The 14,197-nt window shown below is 37.2% G+C and overlaps 1 protein-coding gene across 7 annotated transcripts; it reads right to left on the reverse strand.

Moving 5' to 3' along the window:
• Window positions 1–2,486: 2,486 nt before the first annotated feature.
• uckl1a (uridine-cytidine kinase 1-like 1a) lies at window positions 2,487–14,109 on the reverse strand. 7 transcript variants are annotated; one of them, XM_079638256.1, is made up of 15 exons: window positions 13,617–14,109; window positions 10,480–10,664; window positions 10,198–10,304; window positions 8,453–8,623; window positions 8,255–8,326; window positions 7,678–7,867; window positions 7,516–7,577; window positions 6,908–6,924; window positions 6,582–6,680; window positions 6,269–6,362; window positions 5,377–5,439; window positions 5,162–5,284; window positions 3,928–4,035; window positions 3,565–3,721; window positions 2,487–2,783 (listed from the first exon to the last, which is right to left on the reverse strand). In XM_079638256.1, exons 1-15 carry the CDS (start codon window positions 13,679–13,681, stop codon window positions 2,689–2,691), a joined length of 1,608 nt encoding a protein of 535 aa, XP_079494382.1. In that variant the 5' UTR covers window positions 13,682–14,109; the 3' UTR covers window positions 2,487–2,688. The 7 variants fall into 7 exon arrangements, with proteins under 7 accessions (XP_079494382.1, XP_079494381.1, XP_079494380.1 ...); XM_079638255.1 differs by lacking the exon at window positions 13,617–14,109 and adding an exon at window positions 11,996–12,330; XM_079638254.1 differs by lacking the exon at window positions 6,908–6,924 and having other exon boundaries at window positions 6,575–6,680; window positions 7,497–7,577.
• Window positions 14,110–14,197: the final 88 nt, after the last annotated feature.

Genomic DNA, 14,197 nt, shown 5'->3' on the forward strand with positions numbered 1-14,197 from the left:
TGTATGAGGAGCTCTGCTAAGTCAAGATGTCACCCACATTTTAGAGCTACAGCAACACTGGTAAAAAGGGCCTGACTCAGAAGCCCTGGAAATATTTTTGCATGTTGGAGCAAAGTGTGGCTACAACAGTCTCGGTCATCTAGGTTTCTATACAATGTATGTCAGCACTGTACAGTGCCTTTGATATGTATCCACCTCCTTTGAATTATTTCCGCATTTTATTAAATATTTTTGAGGGAATGGTACTTTAGGTTCTTTTCTCATGTATTGTACTGCCATTATAAAATGGGGAAAAAGTTAAATTTCTCAATTTTAATGTTTCCAAACTTTTTAGCCCCAAAGCCTGTACTGTACGTCATTAACGTAAAATGAGAAAAGAGCATTTTCATTCTACATATGCTAGATATTTAAACGTGTGTGTGTGTGTAAGGAATAATTGACGAAGTGCTGTTGAATTATTGAAAATTTATGCACACCGGAGGTTGTATGCAGCCACAACACCAATTAATTCAACACCCCGAGACATGGGCTGCGTCCGAAATCGCATACTCTCTTGAGTAAGTACTTATTTTGCATGTATGTTCTATATAGTATGAATGTGAGAAGTATGAATGGACATACTATACTCTCCATGTTGTCATTATCATGTGACCTACCAGCGTCAGTTACGTCGCTTCACTGCCCATCACAAATCCTCTCCATCGTATACACACTTCAGAATCTCGCCGGAAGTAGAAGGTCATACTGGGACTTTTTGCCTCCTCTTTTATGAATGCTGTGAATTCAGACATTCTTATTTTGTCCCATGCTTTTTGCCTACTATATAATAGGGGCACATGCAATTTCGGCTGCAGCCGTTGTTTAGATGTTTTATTTGAAGACATTTGTCAGGTTTCCCTGTTGCTGATTTTTTGCCCTTTTTTTAAATGCAGATGGTCAGATTCTGACCTTTAAAAAATTTTTTAGCTCCCATCGAGTCAAATAGGTTATATTTGTGAAGTGCTGAAGAGATTGATGATGTCCGGTTAATTTTATCCAAATATATCTGCTGGATTCTTTAGATAGATGCCCTTTGTTTCCAGTTGCCTAATTTGTCAAAAGTCTGATCTTAGAAGAAACTTGTTAATGCAAGTTTACTCCATTTTGCCGAAACAGATGTCACATCTTTTAAAACCTATGACTTTTTCCTACCTACATTCATCTTTAAGTTCTCTCTTATGGTCTCATTTCTATACCCTACTTGTACTTGACTCTTAATTACTCCATCTCAATAGAGCTCTTGTTCAGTTCCTCTCAATGAAGACCCCTTCACCTTCACCCAGAGCTATTAAAGGTATAGGCAATGTTTTTCATAAACACTTTTTGTTATATCGGTTGAAACTCTCTTCACTTCTTGATAGCAATCAATAATAGAAGTGGACTACTTATGAAAAGAATGTACATCTGTGGAAGTCTCAGGACCAAAAAATGTTCGTCCAATCATTGCATTCGGTCCTAATGCAATAATAGGATGCTGTATTTGCATACCTTTGTAGACCCTGCTAGCGCAGACACACAGTCACCGAGCGCTGGAACAAACAGCAGCTACCATTTACAGTTCCTTCTGAACCAAAACAACAAGCTTATGCTGCGTTCACCCTATAACTACCGTAATTAAGAGATGGCAAGTCGTGACGATTTTTTTGCGTTTCTATGTCAACACTATCAACGGCGAAATGAACCCTTTGAGAAATGGGGTAATTGAATGCCATTTGTTATGACACTTTGCTGAATCTGCTCTGGCTTTGCGACCTGCCTGTTAATGCGTTTTGGAGGAGCGCTCTGAAGATATGGCGGGATCTAATGATTGCTGTCCGCTCTGAAATTGCCTACCCTACCTTTAACAGGTTTTTGAGCTGAGTAAGTGTGCTGTTATTTACTCTCAAGGCTTATAGTTCCACAACAAAAACACCTTGAGCTTAATCTTGTCACTATTCTGTTTAGCTACTAGGGTCATGGCTAGGTCAGTGTCTTCTTCTGGTCTTTTATTAAGATTGGATTAACAGTTTGGTTTGATTGTCTCTAACTTTTTGAGTGAACAACATATTTTGGGATTTGAATGCCCTTATTAAACCAGCAAAAGAACAATAAGTCAGGAGGAGTGAAGTACTGCCCCCTGGTGTTAAGGCTGCAGATACACATGTACAATAAATACAATTTGGAGAGAAAAAATAGCTCTATTGCTCCCAGAAAACTCCCTCTCAGCTGTCTGAAGAATGATGAAATAGAAATTTCTCTAGCAATTGTAAAATAGAAGGTTTGAGAAAAATATATAATGCGTGTAAAGGACTGGCACATTATCAAGTGCTTGAAAACATGTACCGGTAACAGCCAAGTGTCCAGCCATTATTATACATATACACAAATGTACAAACTAATGCTTAGAAATGTCTAAATGTTACCAATTTGAACTTTTGTGACAGTGTTTGAGGAGCTAGAATAAGATTAAATCTAACATTGTTTATTGATAAAATACATTTTATTGTTTTAGATCACATCATGAACATACGGTTTTAAAATAAAGTGCAAAATACTGTGCCTCATAAGTGTGCTAGGCAAAACATTTTTGTTCCTGGCTGGCTTTATGAAATTACAGTAAAAGTGTTGATCCTCACTTGTCACAACTGCCTGAATTGCTTGAACAAAATGTCAAACCTCTGAAGAGCTGCTATGTGGTTCTTGCTGTTCTTCATCAATCCACGATGAAGACCCATCTGTCCCAAAGTAACGGTCACCAAAGTCCCCTTTAAGGACAGCGAATACACACCCACAAGATTTTAGTACAAAGTGTAGTTTTTTTTTTCTTCATCTTATATTTAGATACACACTACCATTCAAAGATTTGGGGTTGGTCAGAATTTTTGGTAACATTACAATAAGGTCCCATTAATTAACATTAGTAAATGCATTAACAATAACAATGAACAATACATTTGTTACTGTACTTATTTTACTTTGTTAACATCAGTTAATAAAAAAATGAACTGGTCATTGTTAGTTCATGTTAGCTCAGGTCCATTAAATAATTAAAAATGTTTTAATGTATTAGTACATGCTGAAATTAACATTAATATTAATAAAGGCTTTAGAAGTATTTTTCAATACCAGTAAAACCAGTGATATTGTAAAACATTTGTACAATTAAAAACAACCGTATTCTGTTTTAATATATTTTGAAATATAATTTATTCCTGTGATGTTAAAGCTGAATTTTCAGCATCATTACTTCAGAAATCATTTTGATATGATGATTTGCTGCTAAAGAAACATTTCTTATTTTTTATCTATGTTTAAAACAATTGTGCTGCTTAATAATTTTGTAGAAACTGTGATGCATTTTTTTGATGAATAGAAAAAAAAACTATTTGAAATGGAAATCTATCTTTTTATAATTTATAAATATCTTCACTGCCACTTTTGATCAATTGCATCCTTGCTGAATAAAAGTATTTATTTCTTAAAAAAAAAAAAAATCTTACTGACCCTAAACTTTTGAACGGTAGTGTATCTATCAGGACCACTCACCTATCCCTGGAATGAGATGAAGAAGGTCGTCTAGGCTCTTATCCACAGCAGTAGTGATGATTTTGACACGAGGGAAGGCGTAAGCCACTGAGGAAACTCCCAACTCCGCCATCAGCAGAGACAACAACACAATCTTGTCTTCCTGGACATCATGGTCCTGTATATACACATACACACACTCACATTCAACAAATTAAAACAATTAAAACATTCTAACAATGAGTCTTGGCCCCTAATTACTTTTATTTAAAAAAATGCAGTCAAAAAAACGCTTTGTGTAAACGTGTCTAAATGATACTGCCGTGCAGGGTTTGCACTTTTTGTTTGTACATTTCGGAAGGAATGAGGTCTACAGCAACATACCAGCAACACCCTCACTGCCATCATGGCTGCCGCTCCAGTAGAAACGGTGCTATCCATCAAAATCACATGGTCCTCACTGATGTCTCTGGGCAGTCGCAGGTAGTGCAGCTAAATGGAAGGGGAGGGAGTCATAGTTACCACGGAAACGAAGTGAGAAAGAGGGAACCACAGCCACCAAAAAGAATGAAACTGAGGAGTCAGGAGATCTCTGTTACCACAGAGACAGAGACCAACAGGCAAAATGGACAAACAGGGTTTGTGGAGAGCCGAGAAAATAACAGAGAAAAGGCCACAAATATAAACAAAAAAGCATGGTGAAATGCCAGGCATAATCTGTGTCCAGGAAAAAAAAAGGCATATATATTGTATGTAGTCAGAGTAAAGTCTCGTAGGCGATTCTTTTTTCATGTCAATTGTCGATGCTCGTATGGTTGTGGCTCGTATCATGTGAGAAGCGTTACGAGCCGAGCAGAGTACCTTACGGACACGATAATCTTTAAACGTTTAAAAAAAATGAGATGTCAGCCTGAATTTGACCAGTGTATATGCTCTCCCCTATTCTCAAATCATACAACATACAATAATACATACATAATACAACCACATCGCATTGGCTACTAGCGACCCGATATCATGCACATACACTGACACACAAATGCACTTTCAAGTTGTTATTGTTGGCCAGAATGACCATACTGTTCTCTGCTATTCACCTAGTCATTTACACATTTCTTTTTTTTCCGTTTCCATCAAAAGCTATAGCAGCAAAATTGATGACTTAATTTTCTGTGTTTAGCGCCTGAGTTCATGCGATTGACGCCAGCTCACCATAGGTGGAGGTAAGGCTAAGGAGATGCACTTCCCCTTTAAAAACACATTTAAATAGATTTACATGAAATAGATTCAAGTGTCGTCACACAACCTACACGTCGCAGCATAAATGCTCCTCATAAACTCTTATTATTAAACGGAAAAAAAAAACAAGCATACTGTATGCGGGATTTGGTATGGCAGAAAGCACGGAAAGAGGGCTTCCTTTTTATCCACTGAAAGGATGTCACTCAACTGCTTTGACACGGTTATCAGATTAACTAACTCGTAATGTGTGCAAGGGCTCTCGAGTGTCTAAATTCGCACAGTGTACGCCCGGCTTAAGATTTAGTACTAAGATCTCTCTTATATACACAAGAGAGACAGGCTTCATTGCATTCATTCTGTTATTGTCCTGTGTTACCTCTGGTTCTCCTGAATCCAGATTAGTCTGGATCAGAATCTTGCCAATACGGACGTCTTTCCACACGGCTCTCAGTGCAGGCTCCATGGTCTCCCCTGCCCGAAGAATGGACACACCTGTGATCTAGAAAACAGGAAGACAGGTGCTGCTACAAAAACCAAGATGATACCAATCTAGTAAGAAATGTTCAATTACTGTCAGACACACAAATTTACCCCTTTCCCACTAAATCTGCGCCCCTTATACTCTTGACCTTGTGGTGTTTGGATGGTACAGGCCTGTAAAAAGGACAGATATTTTTGTGATGACACACATTGTACAGCGGAGAAGATTTTTTTGTTTGCTTTGCATTCATTAAGAGGGGTGACAACAGGTCAGCAAAAGAGAAACATAAGCAAAATATTGATATTAAGGTGGTTAATGTCATAGATAACATTAATATTATTGATAAACCATATATTTAGGTTATAATTGGGACTTTCAAAATTACATTGAAATTGATTGGAATGAACTAAAAATAATGAAAAATAATAGTCTTGCCGATTAATTATCTGGCATATAATGTCATTAACTCAATCAAAAGTTTTATTGATGTATATGTGTGATTATTAGCGATTAACTTGATTAATTAACTGGCATATCATGTAATTCATTCAAATAAAATTTTATTGACAGGTGTGATTAATTGTGATTAATTTGATTGATTAACTGGCTTATTTAATTAATCAGAATAACATTTTTATTGATATATGTGTGACTAATTGATGTTCATTTAATTTGAATTAACTCTAGTACAATATTATTACATATTAAAATACATTGCATATATGTGTGGAATAATTCATACCGGGGACAAATTCCTTGTTTGTTTTGCATACTTAGTCAATAAAGTTAGTTCAGTTGAAGTTTCAAATACAATTGGCATATTAATATAATTTTTTATTGACATCCGCATGGTTATAAGCTATTAATTTGATGAATTAACTGTCATGTAACAGGTCATGTTATTCACAATTTTAATTGAGCACTAGGTATAGTTTAAATCACAGTAGATTCAGCTTTGATCGCACAACAATATCACATACACGCAGAAAAACACCCACACACCTTGGAGGGTAAGAAAGACAGTGCGTGTTCAATCAGCAGCCGCATCAGTCTCTTTGAGTAGAAGATGAACTCGTCACGGCTGGTGTCTTTGTTCCTAAAAAACAAACAGAAAAATTGAGGCGGTGTGCATAAGAGACGCAGAGAAAAGGGTGATGCAGGCCAGTCACTCATTAGCCTGATTCACACATGTGAGGAATTCTGAATGGCACCCGCAACAGATGAATGGATTTCAAAAACACATTTCAACAACAAGAATCAACTTCTTAAAGTAGGCTAATGTTTTGATGTGATTCATATGACACTCACCACTCACCTGATGATGGTGTGGAGACCTCGGACCTGTGGCGTGCTTTCCAGCACACTGAGAGTCTGAGGTAGAGGCTGGGACTGGTGGGCCGTGGCCAGGAGTGCCCTGTGTGTGCGAGTGCATATGCAAGAGAAGAGATATGAAGCAGATCAGCACTTTCACAGATAAAAAGATGCCATTTTTACACCTCAACATAACATTTCTAACAATGATTGCAACACTAAATGAGCTATTGTGGGTGGTTTGCATGTTCATACACACACATGGACTATATTCCTATATATGTATATATATAAAAAAAACTAAAAAGCATGATTAAACAGCTTCTCTACCTGACACTAATCTCACGCTGCCGAGAGAATGCATGCAACAGAACAGAGATGAAAGATCAGTGACAAACAGTGAAAGAGAAAGAGTTAGCAGGCTGAGAGTTTGAGACAATCTTTCTGTCTTACATACGTACTTCTTTGATAACTGTTTACTTCATTGTCCCTAACTGTATTTATATAAAATAAAATAAATAGAGGTTGCAGAACTTCTATTCACAGATAGAGGGCGCCGTTTCTGCGTGTAGTGTGAAGTAAGCTGAAAAAGCTTCAAGTCTATCTAACATGAAAAATGCCCTCCCGAAAATGTTTGAGATGATATTAGGGGGGAAAAAACTGCACAGCTACACTAAAACTTGTCAGTTTTACATGGTAAACACTAAGTTGTTAAAAAGTGTTTTCTTTTTCTTTTTGTAACACTTTCCCTCTTACAGTTATGCTGGGGTGCCAGACAGATATATATTCTGTCAAAATGTCCTTATTTTTGTTTAGGGTCGTAAGTCAAGTCAAGAACTTGACTTAACATGTCTTGTCTAGGGCAGACTACCCTCATGGAACAATGGATAAGATTACTTCACAGGACACATTTTCCCACAATGCCCCTTTTCACTCACCTCTTCTAGCTGGCTGTGAACATGCTGAACGATCAGGTCAATGGCCACCATGTTACCCCCGCCTGTGTTTGCAGGAGAAATAATTGAATAATTGTAATACCTGTATTCAAAAGGCAATGGTAACTGCAATTATACACTGCAGGAAATAAATATTGAACTCACCACGTGGCACTACAATGTCTGCAAGTCGCATGGTGGGTTCTATGTACTGCTCAAAGGCTGGTTTTACAAACTTATTGTATTGTTTAATCACTCCCTCAATGTCACGTCCTCTCTCTGTGATGTCCCTCCTCAGCCGCCGTACCAGCCGAATATCTGAATCTGTATCTACAAAAATCTTCATGTCCATCAGCTGCAAAAAAAAAAAAAAAAAAAAAAAAACATAAGATGCCTAAATAAATATGTTTTCGAGATATTTTCAGCAAGATTGAGTCATCATATATTTAGTAATCAATATTCCCTGGAAAAAAAATGTAGGCCTACATTTGAAATGCTTATACCTGCAAAATGTTAATTGTGTAAACTTTTAGGAATATACCAGCATATAGATGAGCTAAAACCTAAACAATATGGACTAAAAACCACACAAGACAAATGTTCATTTCATGGCTCTTTAAGATGGATCTGTGATAAATGTTCCCTCATCATCTTCTTCATCACAAAAACATTGTTATCACTTACTTCACTTTGCATTTTTATCAGCATTTAAACATTCAGAAACTGAAACATTTCACAATACCTGCAAGAGCTCTTTGTCTGCAAAGGACAAGATGCCTTCAAAGATAATGACGCTGGCACCATAGACGTTTTTCTGGAAGGGGGATGAAAACGTAAACACCATCAAACAACTGAAATCTTTTGCTGTATCTGTATCCTTGGCATCTGGAAAATCAGTAAAACATCTGCCACACACACACACACACACACACACACTCACCCAGTCTTTCTGGCGTCCATGTGTAGTGAAGTCATACACTGGGATTTTGACACTTTTCCCCAGTTTAAGTTTCCGCAGTGTGCTTTCAAGCAGCTCAAAGTCGAAGGCTCCCGGATGGTCAAAGTTATAGTCGTTCTTGGCTGCTAGAGCTTGTTCCTCTCGAGACAGGACCTGCAGATGGGTAACATAAAGGTTGCATGTTTGATCACTGGTGGGGGCGCCACAGACACAGGAAAGATCACAATCCTGACCCATCACCATATGTGCTTTAACATATTCATATTCTAATCACATCAAACGTGGCATATGGCTGTTGGTAGTATGTGTGAAAAGATGTTAAGGGTTGCATAAAATTAAAAAAAATTGTAGTTTGCCCAAATATGACAATTCTGTCATTTATGTCAAACCCTTAAACCCTTATATTGTTGTTTTTTTCCTAGGAACACAAAAAAAAAAAAAAAAAAAACGTTCACACCAAGGACGATAACGATAAAGATATGACGAACGATATCGTTGGGATCACTTTCAGAACGATTTTTTTCCAGCTGTCGAACGATAAAACACTGACAGCCAATCAGAATCCATTCTAATTTAAAGGTCTCGCTTATTTAAAATGGCAGATGACATCGTGTGCTTAAAAAGACCGTTATCGGTCGTCGGTGTGGATGCATATATAGTTATCTTTGTAGTTATCGTCCTTGGTGTGAACGGCCCTTAATTCCTGAACAAAGTCAATAATTTTTAGTCAATAAAGCCAGAATTCTGAACAAATTTTTAGTTTTTTTTTGGTGACTCAAAAACATTCAGTGTGGGCAATGAAGTCCGATTCCCGAACAATTGACAACTCTTTCCCAGCCAGTATTTTTTTTTTAAAGTTGCCAGCCACTCATAGCATTTTTCACAAATTCACAAAAATGTTCATGCCCCCCAGAATATTTTGTTGTATGAATATCTGAACATGCAATATATCAAGAGAAAGAAAGCTTCTGCTTAAAAAAAAAAAAACTTTCATTATAGCTTAATACATTTTTTTTTATCAACCGTTGAATGTGGGTAAGTTTCATTAAAAAGGGTTAGAAAAACATGAAAAAAAATTCTAAAGACTGTTTTCTCAGTGATCAAAACATATTAGATCGAGTCCATCAACACCCCCAAAGCTTTCACAGTCCTATAGCTTGTTCTAGGTGAAAATTTCATTTAACATTAGGCAGTTTTGATTTATATGCGGTTTAATGTTGATAATTGCTTTATTTTACATATTCTATCGCTTGCTTCTGCTTCTTCACAAGTCTTTTGATCAGGGGATTCAGTACTCTTTCAGAAATCTCCATCATTGGCAGGGAATGAATTAAGAGACAGTTCTTTTTGATAATCTTGTGTAAATTATGACAGAATTAAATTTTTGGGCAAACTTCATTAAAAAGAAGTGGATACATACAGCCTTGCTGAACAATTAACAAACAAATCTCCACAGCGGCCATTTTGATTTTATATGTGCAAATCAAATGTGACTGGCTAAACTGTTTAGACTAGAGTGTCAGTCATTAGACTGCAGTGTGTTTGTGTGGTCATGTGTTGGAACAAACGGATTCACACAGAGATAAAGAAGGAAGGAGAGGGATTACGGAAGCACTTGATTTACCAGATTAACTAAATATGGTGGACCAATCGCACATTCAGATCTCACACTCAAACAAACACAAACAGATGACCAAACTTCTTTCTCATAAACACAAACACCTCACCTTATAAAATGAGTCCATGGATAGTAAAACAACCCAAGGAACGTCCAGAGCTTCAATGATTTTATTGGCTACAGTAGTTTTTCCAGAGGAACTGCCTCCACACAGGCCTGTAACAACATTATTACTTGTTTAGACTTTCTGATTTAGTATTTAAGTTCAAATCTTCAAGAAAACATAATAGGGAACGAGCTGAGCCAATATTGAAAGGCTTTTAAATATCTCTATTTAAATGATCATCAGGAAGTCAAGTTTCTGTTCACTCTTGTTTCCATCTACTCGTACCAATGACAAAGGCCTCTTTAAACTGGGCTCCATGTTCGTTGTACCAGGGCGGTCTGCCGGCTGTGTAGATGGTACGAGTGCCGGTGCGAAGCAGTGGAGGTTCTGTTTTACCCAGAGTGCTGCTCTTCCTGCGAGAGGTGCTGACCGTGGGGAGGAGCCTGTCCAGAGAATCTTCACCACTCCCACTAGACCAAAAAAAAGAGAATTATTCTATTATATAATACATTCAACATGCAGAAACAACTATACAGTAAGCTCTGTCTGTCTGACAAAACCAACACAGCAACAGCAGCTCAACCAATGGGGTGAGGTTGGGGCGGGGCAATCTCTATGTCCAACCAATGGGATACAGGAAGAGTGTTTGGGAAACCTTTTGACACCAGTTAGTATTATTCTTTTTGCTGCTCCTAGTGACACAAACAACAACCTTTCCCTTTTATTTGAGTCTACAAGAATTGTTTATACAAAATAAATATTTGTTTTTATTCTGTCCCCTCAACAATCTAATGCCTTACAAAACAAACTTGGAGTGAGTATGTGGGCATCATTGTTGTTATAGTTTTTTTTTATACCATTTTTTTTTTAAATCCGTTAACTCAAATGAGGCTGAAATAAAATAAAAAATAAATATTAGATGAAAAACTTAAAGAAAAATGGGAAATGTTCTTGTCCAATGGTCCAAATGTTCTTGTCCATGCCCTAATTTGGCAATTTATTTGGTGTTGCATCCTTCTCGCAGGAATTTAATAATTGTTGACTTTTCAGTGCGAGTTAAATCTATTTTTTGGGTCATTTTTCCTGTAAAAGAAAACCAGCTTAATAAATATGCACATCTGAATATAAGCCATTTTTCACTTTCAGCCCACGTTAACTTATAAATTACTTATAAATGATTATATACAGATTTAATTATAAGGATTTATGTGGTTTGGAATTGGTAAAAGTGCTTGGGGGAAAAAAATATGATCAGAATATCGACTTGTCTAATAGTTATGCACGTACTGTATAAATAACATCCAAATAACACTGGTAGGTGTTAACTGACACAAACAAGCTTTCAGCCATATAAAATCTATGTTAACTAATTTATAAAACAGCAACCAAGACATGTTTATGCCATCACGTCAGTGTATACACAACCCGTCTTTCTCACACTGTGTATCAACCTGAGTGAGTGGCTAAATCAGGCCACTAGTCACAATCGAAACAGACAAACAACACAGAGCAAAATGGAAACTGCTGAAATTAGAAAGTAATAGCCAAAATACATAACATCTTGGGGGGGAAACTATATTAGGGTCTGAAAAAAAAAAACGACTCAAAATCTAGACTACAAACAAGATAAAATAATCAAATGTTTTCAGTGAAAAGGTTTGAGAAAACAGCATGCTTCAGCACTCTTAACAATGATTTACTCATTGATGATTTAAATGCATACGTCTGTTCAGAGTATATCCAAGCGACTGCCCAAAAATTAGTGCTTAACCTTTTAAATACTAAACAGTGCATAACTTACCCTCCATCTGCACGGAGAGACCAGCAGCCTGATATTATGGCACCTGTGTATCCGGGCAGCGTGCTCATATCAGCTGAGAAAGCCTGACTGCGGTCTTCAATATGAGCACATTTTTATCGAAGCTCAAACAGCCCAACACAGATAAACCAGCTAATAATCACAGATGAAGCACAAATCCTGGGTCACAGAGGACATCGTACCGTTCCTAATGCACTAGCAAAAACACAACGCCTGCTTAATCTGCCTTTTTTAGCAGAGAACCCTTGAAGTTTGAACGTTAGCTGACCACTAATGTCTTAGAAAACAACTTTTCTTGGCTGGCTCTCTCATGTGTGGGCTTGATTGAATAAGAGGATCAGTTCTACAGGTGATGTGGATGGAAAGTATTAATAGAACCAGGTGAAAGAGAGAGAGAGAGAGAGAGAGAGAGAGAGAGAGAGAGAGAGAGAGAGAGAGGAGAGAGAGAGAGAGAGAGAGAGAGAGAGAGAGAGAGAGAGAGAGAGAGAGAGAGAGAGAGAGAGAGAGAGAGAGAGAGAGAGAGAGAGAGAGAGAGGGAACGAGAGGGAACGAGAGGGAACGAGAGGGAACGAGAGAGAACAAGAGAGAGAGGGAACGAGAATGAGAGAGAGAGAGGGAACGAGAGAGAGAGAGCGCAAAGGACAGCTTTACTGCTTAGTTGGTTGTCAATTTTGTCTCAGATGTTTCTCCTGCAATCCCTTAGGTGAAAAAAAGTTATAAAGAAAGGAGACAATTGTTTAAACAATAATATAATATGTAGAGCTAAAAATGAAATCCCATTAATTTTTTTAGTCTCCTCTAGTATTTTCACTTAAATTCTAAAGGAGACGTGAGTTTACAGACTTATTTTTCTCAGGAGAAAAAAATATAAGAAAGGGAGAGATCAGAAATTATTTTTTATGTTATATAAGGGGTTCCCAAACTGGGGTTGACAAACAAACAGCAGAATTGCAGAATTGCAGTTGGAATTGATGAAAATAAAATAAAAACAAAATGCATTTTTTGTTAGACACCTGAACTTATAAAAGTAAAATATAACAATAATAAAAGGCCTATATTAAATAAAAAGAACTGTAGGGTCAACTAAAACAAATAATTATACACCCCGGTATAAGTCTATTTAAACGACATCTCAAAGGTCAAATCTCGGTTGTTGATCTGTTAGGATGTGATCTCTCCATGGTGCACTAATGGGAACACATGTAGTGTTAGGAGGGAGACCTATAGTCTAACTTCATTATAATAATAACGCGTCATTAGCGCGCAGCAGAAGCTTGCTGAAACTGGGACAAGAGGGAAGGAAGTGGCTTAACTAACGCAATGCTGATTTAGGTTCTTATGATGATTAATTTTCTTTCATCATCAGAGCAACGAAAAGTTGTATTCCGCTGTATGATGAATAACCGTTCTGCTAAAAATAAACAATTATTAATTGACTTAATGTGGGTCAATAGCAACGCGTCAAGCAACGTAGGGAAGAAGAAGAAGTAGCCTACACCTGCGTCAAAAAACGTCACTGAAGCTTAATTTCCATTATAATTTTTTTATATGCCTATATGTTTTTAGAATAACGGATGTTTCGCAGACAGCTGTGCTGTGATACCTGTTCGATCGGCTCGAGTTTTTCCTCATGCACTCCATCTCACAACATTCTCCACTCAGATCCATAGATCCGACTCGCCATGAAGCTGGACTTGGACTGTCAGCTGTTAATTCCTCTCGAAACGCATTGTGGGAAATGTAGTTTCGGCACGCTCTGTGACTAGTGGCTTTTAAGTTCCAAATACAAGTAATGGCGCTTGTGATTTTAATTGTTTTAACTAAAATGCGTCTTAAATGTCTGGTTTACAAATATGGTAGAAAATAATAAATATGTTTTTACTCTATGTTTTTTATAAATATATTAGGCTAACCTACACATTTCATCAGGCCTAAAATTGTAGGCTAGGCTGCCTGTTCAGTAATGACATCATCACAACTATAACGTTCAAACCAAGAACATAACTATAAATAAAACTATTAATATAGCGTCCACACCAGCAGATGATATCGTTCTGTTTAAGCACGTGCTTGTCTGTCATTTTAAATGGTAACGCGGATTTTGATTGGCTGTCAGTGTTTTTATTGTTCTTTGGCTGTGGTTCCAACGATATCGTTTATGCCGTTATCGTTAGCCTATGGCCC

Source organism: Phoxinus phoxinus, assembly GCF_949152265.1.
Source record: "Phoxinus phoxinus genome assembly, chromosome: 15".
Taxonomy (NCBI): Eukaryota; Metazoa; Chordata; class Actinopteri; order Cypriniformes; family Leuciscidae; genus Phoxinus; species Phoxinus phoxinus.

Bases quoted from the DNA above. Each gene is read 5' to 3' on its own strand.
- uckl1a (XM_079638253.1), bottom strand. From the start codon at position 12,063: ATGAGCACGCTGCCCGGATACACAGGTGCCATAATATCAGGCTGCTGG. The intron at 10,305-10,479 runs GTACGAGTAGAT...ATGTTGTTACAG, and splicing joins TAAAGAGGCCTTTGTCATTG to GCCTGTGTGGAGGCAGTTCC. The intron at 4,036-5,161 runs GTAACACAGGAC...CCTTCCATTTAG, and splicing joins TGGATTCAGGAGAACCAGAG to CTGCACTACCTGCGACTGCC.